The sequence below is a fragment of the Hyperolius riggenbachi genome, chromosome 11, assembly GCF_040937935.1.
Source record: "Hyperolius riggenbachi isolate aHypRig1 chromosome 11, aHypRig1.pri, whole genome shotgun sequence".
Taxonomy (NCBI): Eukaryota; Metazoa; Chordata; class Amphibia; order Anura; family Hyperoliidae; genus Hyperolius; species Hyperolius riggenbachi.
In genome coordinates this window covers 192,463,980-192,484,465 of record NC_090656.1, presented here as the reverse complement: position 1 = coordinate 192,484,465, position 20,486 = coordinate 192,463,980, and the positions used below count along the sequence as shown (strand labels likewise).

General features: G+C 46.0%; 1 protein-coding gene across 8 annotated transcripts in view; it reads left to right on the top strand.

Moving 5' to 3' along the window:
- The window catches only part of MUS81 (MUS81 structure-specific endonuclease subunit), a 219,811-nt gene that overhangs the window by 159,957 nt on the left and 39,368 nt on the right, over positions 1-20,486 (top strand). For 7 of the 8 annotated variants that reach the window (XM_068260464.1, XM_068260462.1, XM_068260468.1 and 4 more), the window contains 5 exons: positions 6,423-6,556; positions 11,999-12,100; positions 13,916-13,996; positions 15,416-15,504; positions 19,976-20,140. In XM_068260464.1, coding sequence (XP_068116565.1) covers positions 6,423-6,556; positions 11,999-12,100; positions 13,916-13,996; positions 15,416-15,504; positions 19,976-20,140 — 571 coding nt within the window. The remainder of the gene's footprint in view (positions 1-6,422; positions 6,557-11,998; positions 12,101-13,915; positions 13,997-15,415; positions 15,505-19,975; positions 20,141-20,486) is intronic. The other variant, XM_068260469.1, reaches the window with a different exon arrangement.

The window sequence follows — 20,486 nt, the reverse complement described above, 5'->3', positions numbered from 1 at the left end:
AAAAGCTGATGGAGACTGACCTGGAAAAGTACATGCAGTACATGGAAGCACGAGAGGAACGGGAGCGCCAATCTGCAGAACGCAAAGCTGCTGCTGCTGCTGCTGAACGCCACGCGGAGAGGGATGCCGCAGAGGCGCGGGAGAGACGACAGCATGAGCTCAACATGGCAAAGGTGCAACAGGCCAGCCGGAGTTCACCGCCCAGCCTCCCTGCTGAAGGAGCTGCAGCACCCGTAAGTGCAAAATTTAAATTTGCTAATATTGAAAAAGACACTGACATTGACTTGTTTTTGCGGTCTTTTGAAAAAGCATGCCGTCAGTATCGTCTGTCCCAAGACCAGTGGGCCAGACATCTGACACCGTTGCTGCGCTACAAAGCGCTTGATGCTTTCGCAGAATTGCCTGCGGAAAAGGATAATGATTATGCTGCTATAAAAGACGCTATCATTACTAAGTACCAGCTGACGCCAGAAGCCTATCGGAAAAAGTTTAGGGCCTGGCAGAAAAAGCCTTCTGATTCGTACCGAGATGTGGCCAGCAGCTTGCTCACCACACTCCGGCAGTGGACTCTAGGGCTCACCAAAGGGTCTTATGATGTCCTGGAGGACTTGATAGTCCTGGAACAATTTCTGAACATTTGCCCTGCTGATGTACGACAGTTTGTGTTAGAACGCAGGCCGGCTTCAGCCACTGTCGCTGCAGACCTTGCTGAGACTTTTGCAACTACCCGGGTGGCTGATACACGCAGAACTGTCCCATCCAGCTGGAGAGGAGGTCAGCCCAATACCTCGGCAGACCCTCCTGCCCCTGTGAGCCGTCCGCCACAGAGGCCACCCAGCGCAGCTGCTGCACCCAGGCCCGCAGCGCCTGGAGAGGTCACCTGTCACTACTGCCGCCAGCCCGGACACATGAAATTCGACTGTCCGGAGCGGAGACAGACACCACCAGCACCTGGATCATCTGCATCACCTGCACCTCACCCACAGCAGAGGCAGCCCGCCAGCGAACCACAGCCTGGATCATCCGATTTTGTCCTGTTTGCCCGCGGAAAGGAAATCCGCGACCGAACCGACCAGCAGCAACTTGTTAGAGTGAACGGCAAAGTTGTCACCGGATTTCGAGACACCGGAGCTGACATCACGTTAGTTCACTCACATCTTGTGCCAAAGGAGAGCATCAGCTCCAGCCGATCCCTTGCCCTTACTGGAGTAGAGGGCACCCTTTTCCACATAGCCCACGCCAGAGTGAAGCTGGATTGGGGAGTGGGAGGGGTCCACGAAAGGGTTGTTGGGGTTATGAAGGATCTCCCAGTCCCTGTGTTGCTAGGGACTGATTTGGGCAAGCTTGTGTCCTACTATGAACCTGCCACGACCGCCTTGTCGCTCACGGAAGGAGACGGACTCTCCACCCACCACCAGGTACTTTATACACTTGGGGGAGCACCAGGGGGAGGTGGGTTGAATTTGTGCCCAGTTCAAGGGTACCAGGTTCAATAGTGCCTGCTTCAAAGGCACCTGAGTTTGATGTACAGACTGTCTGTTGTGATGATGCTGTAACTGTACCTGAGTTTACTGTACAACCTATCTGTAATGAAAAAATGTCTATACCTGTCAATATCATTACTGCATGCAATGATGATTTGAGTACTGTCCGTCTGTGCCATTCTGACAGTGTACCGGTGCTAGCAGTACCGCGCAGCTGCACTGCTCAGAACCTGGGCTCAGAACAGGTGGAGGGGGTTCCGGCCTCCTCCCCCTCCTCTGACCGCAGGGATGAGACCTTTCAGCCGCTGGCCTCGTGTGAAATGAGCCAGTTGGCTGAAACTGACAGCGCCGTATTCTCAGCTGCACTACAAAGTGACCCAAGCCTGGAGGTGCTCAGGCAGCAAGCCGCTGAGCCCCTCGCAGACGGGGCCGCTTTCAAGGTGTACTGGGAAGGTGGGAGACTGTACAGTGAGTCTGTACAGCCCCCTACAGGTAGATCCCACGCGAATACCAAGTGGCTTGTGGTCCCGAGTGCGTTCAGGGGACATGTGCTGAAATCCGCACATGGTAATCCTCTGACAGGGCACTCGGGTGTCCGCAAGACACTCGCCGGTATTCGGAACCAGTTTTATTGGCCCCGGATGAACAGGGATGTAGCAAACTACTGCAGGGCATGTGCCGTCTGTCAGGAGCTGGGAAGGTCCAGGGATTCCCGCGGGGTTCCCTTAGGTCCACAGCCACTCAGCAGGGGAACCCTGCGTGGGCTGGCTGTTGACCTAACCAACCCACTGCCCGTTGTCAGCAGTCCCGGCAGGCACCACGTCCGACTGCAGTGGCGCAAACGCCCTGTCCAGAACGGTCCATGTTGGGTCAACCCTGAGGGTAGCAGACCGCGACTGGTCCAGGGGAACCGAGCCACAGGCTCCAATAGGTTTTCCCGCCGTACCGGCAACTCGAGGCCCGTCAGCCAGGTTAGCGGCGCCGCCACACATCTTGCGGATGAGTGGCTAAGCCACGGACAAGGGGGAGGGCTGTCACGGACGATTGCGGGGACGCAGGCGCGTCCTGGACGACCGTGAAGAAAAAGCAATCGCACTCGATTCCCTGCATCGATTGCGCTTCAAAACGGTACAATCCGGGTTGAGTGTGTAGGGGCAGCTGCAGTCTTTTCTCAGCAGAGAGAGAGCCCCAGCCTAAATGCTGGTTGGCCCTTTTGATATGCTAATGAGCCTGGGCCCAGAGAGTCCCTGGCTTCAAGCTGTGCTGATGGCCCATCCATCAGGTATAAGGTGACAAACACCATGACAGAACCAATTTAGAGTGAGGAAACTCAGACACTCCGACTCCTTTTCCCAGCAGGGAGCCGACATGTGGCTTGCTGCTGCCAACTTCAAAGAACCTTTGCCTGGGAATGACCTGGTATAAATCCCAGGGGTCTCTCATATTCCATAAACTGCTATATGTATCATATTTTCTGTGTTGCCAGGCTGGCAGACCCTCCAAACTAACAGAGCAGGTAGGGCCCTGCCTGGCGTTTGGTTCTGAGAACATTTCAGAACCTTCTGAGGTAAAGACTGCCCGTTAGGCAGTTCAACAGTGCCCTAATGGTACCACAGGGGTCCCACCCCTCATGTTTGGTATCAGACTGCTGGGTACATCAAGGCAGACCTGAAAATATTAGTAAATCTGCCCTGACCTGTACGGTTCTGTGAGATAGAGCCCATATATGGTTAAGGCATGATTTCTGGTCTCCAGGACAAGGGCAGGACTCATCTCATGTTCTAAGGGGGTGTGTGGGCCCGCCCTCACTTCCTCCTACTGAATCAGGGGCATAAGAATGGCAGAGGAGCCAAACTCAGTGTCCTCCACACTGAACCATCTTGCACTCATCAGATGCCAGCTTGAGGATATGCTGGCATCCACCTGGTCTGAACTCTGGACTTTGAAACCAAGGACTTTATGATTCTTCCCACAATAAGGACATCTTTCCAGGAACTAAGTATTTTTCTCCCTTCTTTTATTTTTCATACTGGCTATTACTGTTTTAATAATTGTTGATTTTCATAATTGCCTGTATATATTAATTATTTATATTGCGTGAATAAACGACTTTCCCCAAGTCATTCACTGTTTCGCTACCCTGCTTATCAGCACACACAGAAATGATCCCGGGTCTCTGAAGATACGCTACTGTTTGTTTGTTGTTGGCTAGACAGAATATCGTGTGTTTAACCATTTTATTCGCAGGATTAGTCAGTCAGTTAGTGGGCCCCACGGTCCCATAGTAACCGCGGTGGTGGCAGTTTACTCTGAACCAGTAGGTGACGTTGTAATTACCCGTGTCTCACAGGCTCCCTTCTGAGTTGTCTGCGGCTAATTCTTAACGGTTCCTGCGCATTGACTGCGACCAGAGTTCGCACGATCTGTGCGCTGGCACCGTTTAGAAGGCTAAGTGCGGTCAGCCACTAGGGCTCCTGTGACAGAGGGTTTTCAGGTTGCATATATTCTTCTACATGTATTGCTGGAGGACTTGGGCATCCATATATCGGCTGGGTACCACAGAGGATTCTTTTGTTCCATGGTAACTATTCCACTGAAAGCCACCAGTGGGCACTATTGTACAAAAATGAATACAGTACAGTGTCCCAAAATACCACTCATTCGCTGCCTTATACATATACAGGTGGTCCCCTACTTGCAAACCAGTTCAATTTGGGGAGATTGTTTGTAAGGTGAACCATATGTTAAACATGGTGAAATGTGGATAGATAATTTACTTTCTGACCACTGGATTTGGACATGTTGTATAAGCTATTTTTTGTTGTTGTTTTCAATGCGCTTTCAACTACTCATAACAGTTAAAACAATAGTGTAATATTTAATAACACAAATATGTAATAGAAAAAAAACCGGTATTGTATATGTTGTACATGAAGACAACTTTGTCTCTCTGAAATGCTGTAACTGGTTTCGTTTGTAAGTAGGGGACTGCCTCTACTGTTAATTTTTTGTCAAATGAGTTCTTCATAGCTAATCATTCTGTTTTTGGTCACAAGAAATGCATCAGCTGAAATGGAGGAGAAAACAAGAGGCTTGGAGGATGGGGCTTGTTTTGTTGCTGCTTTGCTAGGCATTGTCATGCTGTTCAGACTACAAGGGATCGGGTACACATAAAGAATGCTGTGCTTTCTGAGCTGCAGAAAGTGGTTGATTAGGAGACTCTAAAGTGGCCATAGAACACTTGATATGCTACCAGAATGACCATTCGATCCGTCTCTGATCAAATGTGATCAGAGAGGAGTCAAATGGCTGTCCACGCACTGCACACCAATTTCTAATAGATTTCAGTGTGAAATCTATTTTAAATCGACCTGCTTCCACGTCAACTGAGTGATAATGCTTGTGTGTATCCCCCACCCAATGCCCATGTGCATCGTTGTATGATCACACCGGTCAGAACGCTATAGTGTCTGGCATCAGCGACTGTGACACTGACGAATGTAGTTAAGTCTCTACATGCACCGGAGCCACATGGTACAGGCACTTGTGCTTATGCCGGACACCGGAGAAGGCCAGGCTTTGTACGGGCGTGACCGGTGCCCATGCAACACTGCACACGGGCATGATGGGGACACATATACACTTGAGGGGATGGTGACTGGGATCTGTTGGTGGTCGGGATATCAAACCCCATTACCGCTGCACACCTGGTTGAGCCCTTGGGATTGAGATTTTCCATCATAATCGGTCAAACCTTTTGACAGATATTGGCAGGAAATCAACCAAAAGATTGATATGGGGGCCTTGTTGCGGTATTGATTCTCCTCCTATCCGATAAAATGATTGGATTGAAATGACGATTAGCTGAGAAAATCAAGTGGGTTTTTCTTTTAATCAATCTCTTTATCATGTACACACACTTGACAACAAGCTCTGCCGCTGACTGCCCACACAGGACAAGGAAAATGTTTGTGCCTGAGTTGGGCTTAAAGAAGTAATAAATTATCCCTGCATGTAGGGACCAGGAGCACCGAAATGAGAAGTAGAGAGAGATCAGGAACGGTGCAGTATTGTTCGGTGTAGAGGGACAAAAGTATATATGATTATATACTCACAAAAGGGGGTTGCAGTTCCTGCAACCATCGTATAAGCCTGCAGGGTATTCACCATCCCCACTCAGTGCTGTAGGTCCTGCTGGATACTGGACTGTCGCTCTTCTGTAGTACAATATACTTTCCAGAAAAACTGCAAAGCTATTACCTCCAAAGGAGGCCTAACTGATAGAAGGGTGGGGTGGAGGCGCCCAAAATATATGGGTGTTCAAATTTTAGAACATAGTGTTTAAATGAGATAATCGCTTACCTCTCCAGAAGATGCACACACCAGTACAACTGGAAAAATATTTATTCAAAAAATTGACAACGCGTTTCGCGGGTCATGGCCTGCTTCCTCAGGTCAATACAAAAAATGCGTTAGCAGCATATAGAGTAGTGTAACCGCCTCTATATCTAGATATTAGGCTCATGCAGGTGGATTGGAGATCTTTGCACTAGACTACACGAGTGTATTGTCATGGTGATAAAGAAGTGGAATTTGAACATCGAGAAAGCTTTAGAAAACCATACGTAGATACAAATTGATACTAAATTTGTTTTTTATGCTAATGCTTAGTTTACCGTAATAATAATATAATGCGCTTATAGTTACATGAGGAATAACACCTTACGCCATAGATGTAAATCGCTTTTTTTTTTTTAGGCAAGTACAAGTTTTTCCTTAGGTTTGCAGTAGTTTCCCGGTAGGTTTGCCTGTTAAATGCAAAAGCATTCTTTCACTCCAAAAGTAACATCTGAGCACTGTGTTTGCTAAGCAGCTAGAAGGTATTTTTAGATCTCTGCTTTAACGATGTTATCCTAAAATGTACCATTCCTTTTGTAGGTGCCAATGCTCCAATTCATTCTCTTCCACAGTCCGGAGCTACAGACAGAACACAGCAGAGAGATCCATTTGTACCTCCATCTATAATGGATGGAAACCTGCCAGGCGGCCAACCCCAGGGCCCATCCCCCTCAGTAAGTAAAGTCTGCAGGACAATGCTTCAGCTACAGTGAGCGACCTCTGGTGGCATAGAGCCGAAACCGGTCAGAATTAGAATCTCGAAAAGGTTTCATCTATTGCTATGCTGGCATGTACTACACTCACACCTCAAGGCGATTTGATATATTCTGGGTTGTACAGGTCCCGCGATGTGGTCCTGGATTTAGTTGTACAGGTCCCACGATGTGAGTGTTATTTTATGATTTGTTTTATCTCAATAAATAGCTTCTGTTTGAATTAGACACTAACAGTGTTTCATTCAAATGTGGTGACGATCACCTTGTTATTTTGAAAGAAGTTTTTAAATCATGATGATACCATTTATTAGCTAACTAAAAAGAATAAGAATAAGCAAGCTTTCGGCTTTGCAGCCTTCGTCGGGATTAAATCCTGTTACCTTGCAGGCTGATGGTACAGACAGCTTTATACATGCAACATCAAAGTGGAATACATAGATTTTTTTTCAAGCATAAATACATGTCATTAAGATGCCTTAAAGTGGTATTGTCACCATAAAAATCAAATTTCAACAGCAACTGGTCTGAGTGTATTAACCAGTTCGGCCTATCTGGACGAGCTTCCTCGTCCAGATAGGCACTGCTGCTTTGCCTGCGTGGTGCACGCGATCGGGCGCGCACCCGCCGCTAGCCCCTCGATCAGTGAATGGGAATATAATTCCCATTCACCGATCTAACTTCCCCGCAGAAATACCGACACTTTCTATCCAGAGAGCGCGGTATTTCTGCCCCCAGGAAACAACTTCTCTTCTTCTTAGTTCCTGGATGCGACATCGTTTGCATCCAGGACTTTTTTCACTGTGGTCATCTTGTGGCCAAATAGTAAACTGCACCCACACAGTTTTAATTAAACAATTACTTTATCTTACACTTAGGGCCCGTTCACACTGCACGCGTTTCCATATGCGTTTTGGAAACGCGTGCGGGGGGGCCGACACGCACGACATCAGACATTGCATAGAGTGCAATGTCTGATGTTCACACAGCATGCGTTCCGGACCTGTGCGGTCCGGGAACGCATGCTGCACGCAGATTTTACAAAAACGCGCGGCTGTCCCATTCACTTTTCAGTGATGGGATCAGCCACGCAACGCATACGAACGCGGATGGCGTGCGTTCGTACGCGTTGCGGTCCGCATGCGTTGCGGTCCGCACTTTGTAGTCTGAACGGGCCCTTACACTTACTTTATCTTACACTTAAAATTAGCAATTTCCCTCCCACACCAAAAATTACCCACATACACTTTTTATTAAAACATTTTTTTAAAAAAAAAATACAATAAAAAAACAACAAAAACATCATAAATAGTTACCCAAGGGTCTGAACTTTTTAAATATGCATGTCAAGAAAGCATGTTATTATATTATTTAAAATTATAAGCTTATAAATAGTGATGGACACAAATTGAAAAAATGCACCTTTATTTCTAAATATCGGCACCATAAATTGTGATAGGGACATAGTTTAAACGGTGTAATAACCGGGACAGATGGGCAGATAAAATACATGAGTTTTAATTACGGTAGCATATATTAATTTCAAACTATAATGGCCAAAAACTGAGAAATAATGCATTTTTTTCATTTCTTTCTTAATCTTCCTGTTAAAATGGATTTAGAAAAAAATAATTCTTAGCAAAATGTACTACCCAAAGAAAGCCTAATTAGGGGCGGAAAAAACAAGATATAGATCAATTAATTGTGATAAGTAGCAATAAAGTTATAGGCGAATAAATGGGAGGTGAACGTTGCTCGGATGCATGAGATTTTCGCCACTGCGGCGCTGAACCGGTTAAGTGATAAAGATGCTAATCCTGCATTCAAAACTTGCAAAACTTTTTTTGGGGCGTTATCACATACTTTAGGAGCACTGGCCCTTTAGTAGTCAGTGCCAAACAGTTGCATGCTGGGAATTCTTTTTATCTATAATATATTCCTGCACTTCCATTTATTTCCCTGCCTAGCTGCTTATCAGAAACACCCTCTGAACACTTGTGGCTGAGGTGACTCAGCGATTGGAGGAGTAAATGATAAGACAGTGCAGTTCCTAGTATACACCTCAGAGGGAGTGTCTGAAGACACAGAACATCTAAATGGGGTGGGAGGTTATTAGCTGAGATAAGAATCCTTATTTTATACCATGCTCACAGATCTGGGAGTTGGACTGTCTCAGAGGCATCGTAAATTCTGAGAGCTTGCACCAATTCATTGACAGAACATGCCTATGACTTTGAAGATGTTTTATTTGGTTTATTGTCGTCCCGAATTTACCTCATAGGAGCCTATAGGTACAAATATCCTGGCACCATACACTTTGCCCTCCACAAACCTACAAACCCCCCATTGAACTGCACCGCAAATGGGCTGGCCGGCCCTGCTGTCACTTCTCCTATACTTCCCCTGCCCAGTGTAGGTAGCCACAGGTGTCCCCTAATACTGAGTGTACCTCTGGCTACCTAATACTAAGCTAGAGGTGCCCCCAACTGAATGGAGATCTTGTCAGTGGAATGCTCAAAGTGAGTGATTAACTCTCATCTATGCGCCACTTGGGATGGGAAGGATAGAGGCACTTGGAGACGGGAGTGAGCCGCCTTTCCATTATCAGGTGCCTGTAGGCACGTGTCTACAGTGCTTTATTCTAAATACGGCCCTGGTTTATTGTAAAGCAAATAACAAAATAACTGACAATTTCAGCGTACATAGCTATTTACCCCCCCTAAAGTCAGTACTTTGTGGGGCCAACTTTTGCAGCAATTACAGCTGCAAGTTGCTTTGTTTAGGTCTCTATGAGCTTTGCCACATATTGTCACTGGGATTTTTGCCCATTCATCAAGGCAAAACTCCTCCTGCTCCTTTATGTTGGATGGTTTTTGCAATCTCCCAAATATGACCACAGACAGTGGCGTAGGGCCCGCGGTTGCCCGTGAGCTGAGGGGCCCATGTGTGCCAGGACTGCCAGCGGCATTAACTGCAGTGTCCCACTCCTCACTCCCACACATACCGCTGTTACGCCGCGTCACTATGTTGCTTCATGGCTCAGCGTATGTGCCAGGACTGCCAGCGGCTTTAACTGCAGTGTCCCACTCCTCACTCCCACACATACCGCTGTTACGCCGCGTCACTATGTTGCTTCATGGCTCAGCGTATGTGCCAGGACTGCCAGCGGCTTTAACTGCAGTGTCCCACTCCTCACTCCCACACATACCGCTGTTACGCCGCGTCACTATGCTGCTCCATGGCTCAGCGTATGTGCCAGGACTGCTAGCGGCTTTATCCCACTAAACATACCGGCATTGCGTCGCGTCACGCTGTTCCACTGCTCATCGCATGGCACCACCTCTATGTCAGGCACTTAGCACTGCCCCCTTCAGTTAGCCATGCAGCCAGCCAGTAATAATCTTTGGCAGCCTGGCAGGCCGGGGCCTGGCTCCTCCTCTCCTCTTCCTCAAGCAAAGAACGGACTCCGAGTGAGCAGCCACAGATTCCATGTATGCATGGTGAGTGAGTGACTCTTCCTCTTTCACTCCTCTACCCAGGGGCGCCTCTAGCCATTTTGTCACTCCAGGCGAGAAAGCCTGTGGCGCCTAAGCCCCCCCCCCCCCCCCCACACGCACACACACACGTGGCGGCCATGTGCAAATAATTGGAATGCGGCATTGTTTCACCAAAAAATAATTGTAATGCACCAGCATTTCACCAGAAAATAATCATTGCAGCAGCAGTTCACCAGAAATTACACTTACTGCGGCAGTGTTTCACCAAAAAAATACACACAGGCATGGCTCCACTTTCATGAGGCACAAAGGAAGAAAGAAGGAAACACAAAGGGGGCCAGGAGGAGGCACAAGGGTACTGAATAAGGCACACAGGGTGACATAGGGAGGCACAGGGGGACAGAAGGAGGCACAAGGGAACAGGAGGCGGCACAATGGGTGACAAAAGGAGGCACAATGGGGTATAGAATGAGACACAAAGGAGGACAGAAGGAGGCACAGGAGGGCAGAAGGAGGTACACAGAGGGGAAGCGGGCGGTACAGGGGGACAGAAGAAGGCATGAGGGCCAGAAGGAGGCACAGGGGGATTGAAGGAGGCACAAAGGGGGGCATAAGGAGGAACAATGAGGGACAGGTTGAGGCACAGGAGAAAGAAGGGGGCCGAGGAGGACTGAAGGAGGCACACAGATGACAGAAGGAGACACAAAGGGGGAAGATTTTTACCTCATCCAGTATTTCATTTGCTGTTTGATGGATTATTGCAGTGCAGGGAAAATGGAAGCAAGATCTGATACAGACAGCATCTTTTGTTATTATACTGACGAGTAAAGTCCAAGCTGCGTAAAATTAACAAAATTTGTATGTGATCAAAACCATTAGTATCTTACTGTTTTTAATGACTGTACTATATAATATTGTGAAATTCAGGAAATATGTTTTTATTACTAACCTTATTTTCCTGAACAGTTTAATTAGTTTTCACGTTTCTCTGCTCTGTTTCCTCCCTCCTATAGTATAACCTTACCGAATGGCTGATTGTTAGTTGCTGGCGGCTCCAGGCTGGAGATAAATACTAAGCCGCTCACTTTATTTTACCGCATGCTCTAATCTTTGTGAATTGGCATTTATTGAAGTATTTACCTCACTAGTGTGTAATTTTTAGTACTGAATGCGGTAAGGCGTTGTGAATTGAAGTGATGGGCAGCCAGCAGAGCTAACTTTTTATCACTGTCCTGGTATCAGTATTGGTTGCACCAGCCACACAGCTTTTATGACTTCTAATTAGTTTTCAGGAAAACTGCGCAGACTGACTGCTCCAGCTGCATTGATTTATTAGCCCTTTAAGGCTGGTTTCACACATGTGCGATGCTGTGACCCCATGGCATGGCAGCCTGCCATGGGATCCCCGGATGAATCCGTAGTTCATAGTACCCTGTAGCAGACTGCATCAACAAGGTCATATGCATTGGTCAGCCCTCCTTCCTCCCCCATTCAGTGATATACTGCCTGCTGGACAGGAAGTTCATCACCAGGATTCCCATCAATCTGTGCATCTCCGTCTGTTACACTTACTGCATTGCCATAGGCTTGCATTACTGCATAATCCATGCGGTAGGCATAGATCACGCGGTAAAGCACAGACGAATTTGTGACAGGTTTTTGGCAATCTGACTACTTCTGGTGCAATGCATCGTGTAAGCATGGCTTTCATTGCCCTTGCAACAGGGGAGCATACCACATGGCGACATAACACGGTATTTGTGAAATGGCCCTCAATATAAAAAGGAAACGGCCAAGTCCCAAGCCTCGGAAAGCTATAAAGAGCTGGTAGCTAATTAAGATCTGAATATATTCGTTATGTGTCTAATGATCATTAAATAATGTATGTTTGTTTTTGCTGTGGCAGAAGAAGAAGAAGAAAGCAGATGGGAAAAAGCAGCGGGAGTATGTTCCTCAGAAGCGATCAGGAGGCTACGCTGTGCTCCTAACACTTTACAGAGACAGTAAGGTAAGCAGGATAGAATACATAGGGCTTTTCTTTCTTTCTCTCGCATATAAGCCAACCTGTGTATAAGTTGAGGTACCCACTTTTCCCTCAGAAACCAGGAAAAAGTGATTGATTAGCATATAAGCCCCCTCCCCAATATAGCCTGCTCCACAGTAGCCAGATGTTCCCTCAGTACAGTGATCTGCAAACTTGGCTCTCCAACTGTTAAGGAACTACAAGTCCCACAATGCATTGCAGGAGTCTGACAGCCACAGTCATGGTTCATAAAGGCAAATGCATTGTGGGACTTGTAGCTGGAGAGCCAAGTTTGCAGATCACTGCCCCAGTACAAGTCAGCCCCCATCTCTCCATAGCCAGATGTGCTCCAGGATCTTACATCTGTGTCTCAAGAAACCACTAGATGGCGTCATAGATATTAGACACAGCGTTCGCCACACAGGAAGAATCCCCAATCATTGCACCACTGACACATTGCTTGCATGCTCCATTCCACAAGCCAGGGGACACAGGTAGTCTTGAGCAGCGCACTCTGCACACCATGTTGCAGGGGATGGGGGGTACAGACACAGCAGGGCGCAAGCTGGTAAGAGCAGGGTCACTAGTGCACAATCCTTATGCTCCACTGCCATTAACAAAACCTGCTCCACCATCTGTTTTGCTCCACTGACTCGCATATAAGCCAAGGGGGTAACTTTTCAGCAAATGTTTTATGCTTATACGCGAGTTTTTCCCAAGGCATGTTTAAGATAACTGGGGCATCACCTGTATCTTTCACCAACCATCATACTTACCATAGTATGTTTTCACAGGTACTGCTTTATTATACCTTACTTCTGGTGCCTCTGTTTTTTTTTTTTTCTTGCTTGCATGGGAACTTATGCCTTGTATGTGACAATGTGATGTTGGCTGTATGTGCTAAACAGTTAGATTTCACAGCAATTTTAAAAACCGGAAGTAACAAGAATACATAGGCTGCCATCTTCATTCTCTTATAAACAATGCCTGCTGCCTGGCTAAGAGGCAGAGTATTAGCACTGAGTCAGGCAAACTGGTGGCATTTTTTTTAAATAGAGAATTAAGATGGCTGCATCCATATTTTTCTCACTTTAGGTTTCCTTAAATCATGTTCTTTATGTCAGCTTGTCAACTGAGGGCTGGTGCACACCAAAAACCGCAAGCAGATCCGCAAAACGCTAGCAGATTTTGAAACGCTTTTTTTTATTTTTCTATGGCGTTTTGCTAGCGTTTTGCGGATTGCTGCTGCGGTTTTCAGTATAGTAGATTTCATATATTGTTACAGTAAAGCTGTTACTGAACAGCTTCTGTAACAAAAACGCCTGCAAAACCGCTCTGAACAGGCGTTTTTCAGAGCGGTTTGCGTTTTTCCTATACTTAACATTGAGGCAGAAACGCATCCGCAATCCAAAAAATGCCTCACCCAGGCATTTTTCGTTTCTGCAAAACGCCTGCCGCTCTGGTGTGCACCACCCCATTGAGATACATTGACCAAGCAGATCCGCAGCCGCAAGCGGATCTGAAAACGCCCAAAAAGCCGCTCGGTGTGCACCAGCCCTGAAAGAATTATCAGAGAAAATCCTTTTTTTTTTTTTTTTTTAAATCTGTTTTGCTTGTACAATGTCCTGGTCTGCCCTGTTGTAGATTGATCGACTATTTATAGTTCATCCATAATTTGCATAAAAGCACCAATATGACAAAACTTAGAGGGGCTTTCATCATTTTCTTCTGATTGCTATAATATTAAATGCTGAGTAGACGAGATGGTAATTTAACATGAATTGTGTTTTTATTCTCCAGAAGCCAAACACAAAAGGTTACATGAGCAAAGCAGAGCTGCAGAGGGAAGCCCAGTCACTCTGTGACAAGTCATTCACGTTGGTGAGCTTACCTACTTCCTGTTCTTTGTATGAAGCACTATAACTTACGCCTCCATAACTTACACCTCTACTTCCCACGTTATACATTGCTAGCACGCTGTAATCTGCTATATGAATTAAAGGGACACTTAAGTCAAACAAAAAAAATGAGTTTTACTCACCTAGGGCTTCCAATAGCCCCCTGCAGCTGTCCGGTACCCTCGCTGTCTCCCTCCGATCCTCCTGCCCCGCCGGCAGCCACTTCCTGTTTCGGTGACAGGAGCTGACAGGCTGGGGACGCGAGTCATTCTTCACGTTCCCAGACACATTAGCACCCTCTATGCTGCTATATGGTATAGGATATATGCTATAGCAGCTTAGATGGCGCTATAGTGGCCAGTAACGCGAAGAATCACTCGCGTCCCCAGCCTGTCAGCTCCTGTCACCGAAACAGGAAGTGGCTGCCGGGGGGGCCAGGAGGATCGGAGGGAGACGGCGAGGGTACCGGACAGCTGCAGGGGGCTATTGGAAGCCCTAGGTGAGTAAAACTCATTTTTTTTGTTTGACTTAAGTGTCCCTTTAAGGCTCCCATTCTGTCAACTGATTTTGAATTTCTGTCTGATTTAACTATTTGTCATCAAGTCTTCCTGAAATCCTTTGGCTTGCTGCTAATCAGTCAACAATGTTCAGTGATTTTGAGTGTTACATTTGTCAACGATTTAGATGAGAGGCATCAAACTTAATCACATAAGGAGCCAAAATATAAAATACAGTTCAAGTTGGTGGCCACGCTGTTAATTAACTGGAAACTACCTGTATTTTAGTCCATGAATGTGCTGACAGCAACCTGGCCGTTCCATTTGTATTGTAGGATACCCAAGGATGGTGTTAGGAGTGGCAGCTTCAAGCAGCTAACCTCTGTTTTAGATAAATAGAATGCTTGCACTTTTCAAAGGTGTGGCCAGAAAGTGCAAAGATGTGCGCCACGCATGCAAGCCAACTGTAGACCTGTCCAGTACCTGTATATGTCCAATCACTACGGGAGATGAGGAGGTAGCACATGTGCATGCGCACAGGGCACATATATATTGGCCTTGGCCCGCTATATATCCTAGGAAATGCCAGACACTGTTGGTACAAGTGTAAATATGCTGTAACTTCCTGTTTGCTGTGAGCATGCATACCATGCAGGTTGGTGCTTTCCAGTTCCTCATTTCTCTTACTGCTTACAATCATGCACATTTGAAGTTCTCTTGGGCCACATTCAGCCCACAGGCCTTGAGTTTGACACCTGTGATATAGATGACCGCAACAATAAGTCCATGTTTGTTTGGGTCTTCTACAATTTTTAAAATGTGCTTCTTGTATTTTAACAATGTAGCAATTTTTCAATTTAATTATATTTATGCTATAAAACTCAGGTGTTTGTTCTCTTGTGCAGAGTGACCCCAACAGTAAATATACAGCCTGGTCTTCTGTCAGTACATTAATCCAGAAAGAGCTGGTCATCAAAACTCACAGCCCAGCCAGGTAAGTCACTAAGTTTGTTCAGCAAGTACATAAATAAAGCTGTCTGTAAATTTAGCATCACTTACTATCGTGCAGTGGTAGCAGGGTAGGATTACTCACAAAGCAACTTCCTCAGGCTCTGTGGGACCATCTCGCAATAAGAGGGCACAGGGAAGGCCTCATGGAGATCCCACATCAGGCCCTCTGAATTGCAGAGAGGGTAAGTCACTTCTTCGTGCTCCAATTACACGTATTTCTTTTTTCTCACCTCATCATCCTGTCGCCATGGCTCCAGTGGCGTCTCTCATCATGTGAACTGCCGGCATGCACCTAAAGGTTACTTGCTGAGAGACTCCACCAAAGCCATAGAAACTTCAACTGTGGAGACAGAAGGATGATGTGTCGCTGGAGCAGGGAAAGGTGACTTACCTATTTAGAGATTCTGCTTGCCAGTCTGTATGAGGAGAGGGGTCGGGGGTGGACAGGCATACTTGCAAAAAGAGCACACAGAAATAGCCAATAGTAGAATATTGGTAAAATTACCGATATTCTACACTTTTGCAGTGCAATTAGGATAGTAAAATATCAGTAAATGATACTAATATTTTACAATTGCCAAACCAAACACTATTCTTAAACAGAAACCTCCCGCTCGAACACTTCCAATCCAGCGCAGGAGACTTGGGAGCAGCCGGCGCCACCATGGACCGTAATAGGAATTACTGCTATATCGGCGCACAGTGAGTAACTTCAGCGCCGTCAGACGACTGAGCTTAAGTTACTTATAAAACACTATAATTCGGCCTCCAGAAATTGCTGGAAGCGAAATTATTTCATTCCCCAATATTCACGTCGACCTAGAGTGGGAATAGTATTTAACGTCGCCGGGAACTTGTGCAGTAGCAGGATAAGCCATACCGGCTGTATCCTTCACCCAAGTCTCCCGGTGGCCAATCCTCTGAATTAGTAGTGGAGTGATCATAATTGCATGACCTATTCACCTATAGTCCCTCACTGCGATATTTCATGACCCAGATGAGGATGGCAAGTACATACTTTGAATGACTCCACTCCCAGTTTGCTGACTATGGCCTGGTGCACACCAAAAACCTCTAGCAGATCCGCAAAATGCTAGCAGATTTTGAAACGCTTTTTTTTATTTTTCTATGGCGTTTTGTTAGCGTTTTGCGGATTGCTGCTGCGGTGTTCAGTATAGTAGATTTCATATATTGGTACAGTAAAGCTGTTACTGAACAGCTTCTGTAACAAAAACGCCGGCAAAACCGCTCTGAACAGGCGTTTTTCAGAGCGGTTTGCGTTTTTCCTATACTTAACATTGAGGCAGAAACGCATCCGAAATCCAAAAAATGCCTCACCCAGGCATTTTTCGTTTCTGCAAAATGCCTCCCGCTCTGGTGTGCACCACCCCATTGAGATACATTGACCAAACGGATCCGCAGCCGCCAACGGCTGCAGAAACGCTGAAAAAGCCGCTCGGGGTGCACCAGCCCTCACTTCTGGTTTCTGTGCTGGGGATGCTGATGGATCTCAGGGAATGCCTTTGTAAATCAGGGCCCTGTGTGTGTGTGTGTGTGTAGTGTTTTGCAATGACGTCAGTCTCTACTATAAATGCACACAGCCAGTTATGTAACACATGTCATATACAGCCTGGAATTTACAACTGTATGTACTCACAACTGAATGCAGTATTTTAATAGAGAATAGAATGTTGTACGTTTTTACGTTGAAAAATGTTAGATGGAATTTTCCTGCTTGGTGAGCTGAAGTTCAGTCACTGTACTTTTTGTACCTACTGGTATTTACTAAACCAAAATCAGAAATACAAGGTTACTGTGCTATTGATCAGAGCTTTATTTTAAAGGGGTTCTGCGGTGAAAATAAACTGATGAGATAATGAATTGTATGTGTAGCACAGCTAAGAAATAGAACATTAGTAGCAAAGGTGAATCTCATATTGTTTCCAGTACAGGAACAGTTGAGAAACTTCACTTGTTATCTATGCAAAAGAGCTTCTCTGAGCTCTTTGACCTAACTTGGGTCAAGACAGCAAAGATGGCACCTGTTTTCTGAAGTGCTTATGCATCAAAGAGACAGTGAAAAACAACTTTAGATAAGATTGTACTGCAGGGAAGATCAACGGATCATTAACTCTGATCTGTTTCATAGTTTAAAATAGTTTTGTAGTTTGTAAACTGCAAATATTAGAGAATTATGCAATGTTGTTCTTAAAAATAAAAAAATAGAAAAAAATAACATATTGTTCGGACTAGAAGACGCTCCTGACCATAAGACGCACCTAGGTTTAGAGGACAAAAAACAGGGGAAAATATACTAAACCTGGTGCATCCATGGTGAAGGAGCATCTTGTGGATTATGCCCCCTTGTGCCTCTTGTATCTCCCAGTGTCCTTCTCTCTCCGCCTCTGTCCCTTGTGTCCTCTATGCCCCTTTGTGTCCCCATGTGTCTTCCATTTGTCCCCCTGTGTCCTCCACTGCATAGGCACAGTACAGGGAGTCCCCGACATTGCAACCGGTTGGAGGTTCATATTGGCAGGCGTTCACAAGTCAGGAACTCCTTGCATTTGGACTATAAGATGCAGTGACTTTTTTCCCCACTTTTGGGGGAGAAAAAAGTGAGTCTTATAGTCCAAAAATACAGTATATAACTGAAAAATGAGACTCTCTTCTTTGCTACTAATTTCCTTTTTAATTATCCATCCTACACATACAATTCATTATATTAGAAGCAGTAGAGTGTTGTACCGTGTTAGCCATGAGTAAAAGCAAGAAGTTTTGAATCAGGATGATACCATTTATTGGCTAACTTAGAGATGGATTGTTTCGCTTCAGTGTCACTTTAAACCTTCATGTCAGATGTTAATTGTGGAGTGCAAAGGAGGAGGCTTTTCATACGACAGAGGCCAGCTTTCTCCAGGCATCATCCCTTAAACGGAAAAGACTTCTTTTGAGCTGCAGCAATGTAGGATGGTAGTAATACTCCTTAGTATGTAGTTTTACCTCCAGTTTTGTGCTCAGAAGCATATTGTGTAATGCGTCTGTTGCAGTAAGCCTAGACGCACTGCAGAGATGTCTGAAATATTACTTCCTTCTTTGTGCCGACTTTTTGCTGAGCAACTAATGATAGAAATGGAGAGTGGACAATTTAGTGACCTTTGCAGTCATAGGCGAGTGCGCTTAAAGAGGATCTGTAAACTCAAAAGATCCCCTGGGGGGTACTCACCTCGGGTGTGGGAAGCCTCCGGATCCTAATGAGGCTTCCCACGCCGTCCTCTGTCCCACGGGGGTCTCGCTGCAGCCCTCCGTGCAAGATGACGTCATTATTTACCTTCCCGGCTCCTGCGCAGGCGCTCTGACGGCTGTCGGCTCCGAACTACACGGAAATACCCGATCGCCGTTGGGTCTGCTCTACTGCGCAGGCGCAAGTTTCTGGCGCCTGCGCAGTAGAGCGGACCCGACTGAGATCGGGTATTTCCGTGTAGTTCGGAGCGGAAAGCAGCCACAGCGCCCCCGCTGGAGCCAGCAAAGGTAAATATTGATTTTACAGTCGGGTCTGTCGCCGGCTGTTCGGAGGGCTGCAGCGAGACCCCCGTGGGACAGAGGACGGTGTGGGAAGCCTCATTAGGATCCGGAGGCTTCCCCCACCCGAGGTGAGTACCCCCCAGGGGATGCTTTTGAGGTTACAGAGTCTCTTTAAGGAGTGAATAAGCTTTTTGAGGGGACATGTTCCATACGGTGTCGTCTCTATTTATGACCTTGATACGTTGGGTTTTGCCTTTCTATTAAAAGCATAGCAGTAAGGAGTGCTGGCTCTGAATTACTTTTTTTTTATCTTCACGGTGGCCTTATCCACCTGTCATCCACCTATTGTAGACATCATTAGGCCTATACCATAGCATAAACCTCTTCCTTATGACTGTATACCAAATTGATATATTGCCATGGGTTCCAACACGTTTCTACAGAATTTTTACAATTGTTATAAAGTCATAGCTATAGGATACTGAAGCAGAACTATAATATTTGATAACTTTGAATTACAAATTACTTTTGTATTGATGATGATCTATGTTTATATTTTGGTTTTTGCTGTGTTTTTAATAAAAAAAAAATGTGAAAGTACTTTTGGCTGAATAGTGTACTGCTTAGGGGCTCTGCTTCTGACACAGGAGACCAGGGTTCGAATCTCAGCTCTTCTTGTCCAGCAAGCCAACATCTATTCAGTGAGGAGACCTTGGGCAAGGCTCCTTAACAATAGAGCCTTGCCCAACTAGATGCCAATAGAGCGCGCCCCAGTGGCTGCAGCTCTGGTGCTTTGAGTCCACCAGGAGAAATGCACGATATAAATGTTCTGTGTCTTGTCTTTTAAGTTTTGAATCTGAAGATATGTTATTAAATAAGGACTAGTGCTTATCTTTTACTTTGTAATATAAAGACTTCCTTCTTCTTCAAAGGTATGCCCTGACTGAGAAAGGACTTGATTTGGCACAGAGACTGGAATCGGCTGAGAATTTGCTTGAAGGAAAGAGTGATGTGGTCAGGCAAGCTGATATCTCTTCTTCGGATGAAGAGCAGGACTGTGTTGATAGGGTGGCCCGCCAAGCAAATCCCTCTACTCTGTACGTAAACCCCTTCAGTTTCCCTGTTTCAAAGAGTTTCAGGGTTGTGCTGCCATAACAAAAGTTAAAGTTACCTGTTCACGCAAATAAGTGTAATTTTTGTCCAGAATTTTGTTTGTGAGTGAGTAGACAGTGCTTTAAAGAGAACCTGTAACGAAAAAAAGTTCCCTGGGGGGTACTTACCTCAGTATAGGGAAACCTCAGGGTCCCAATGAGGCTTCACCCTCCACTGTAGCTGCAGGCAATCCAGCACTGGCTCCCCCGAAGTGTCCCGCAATCCGGGCTCGACATGGCTAATATATTTACCCCCCTGGCTCCAGCGGGGCGCTGTTGAGGCACTCAGCAT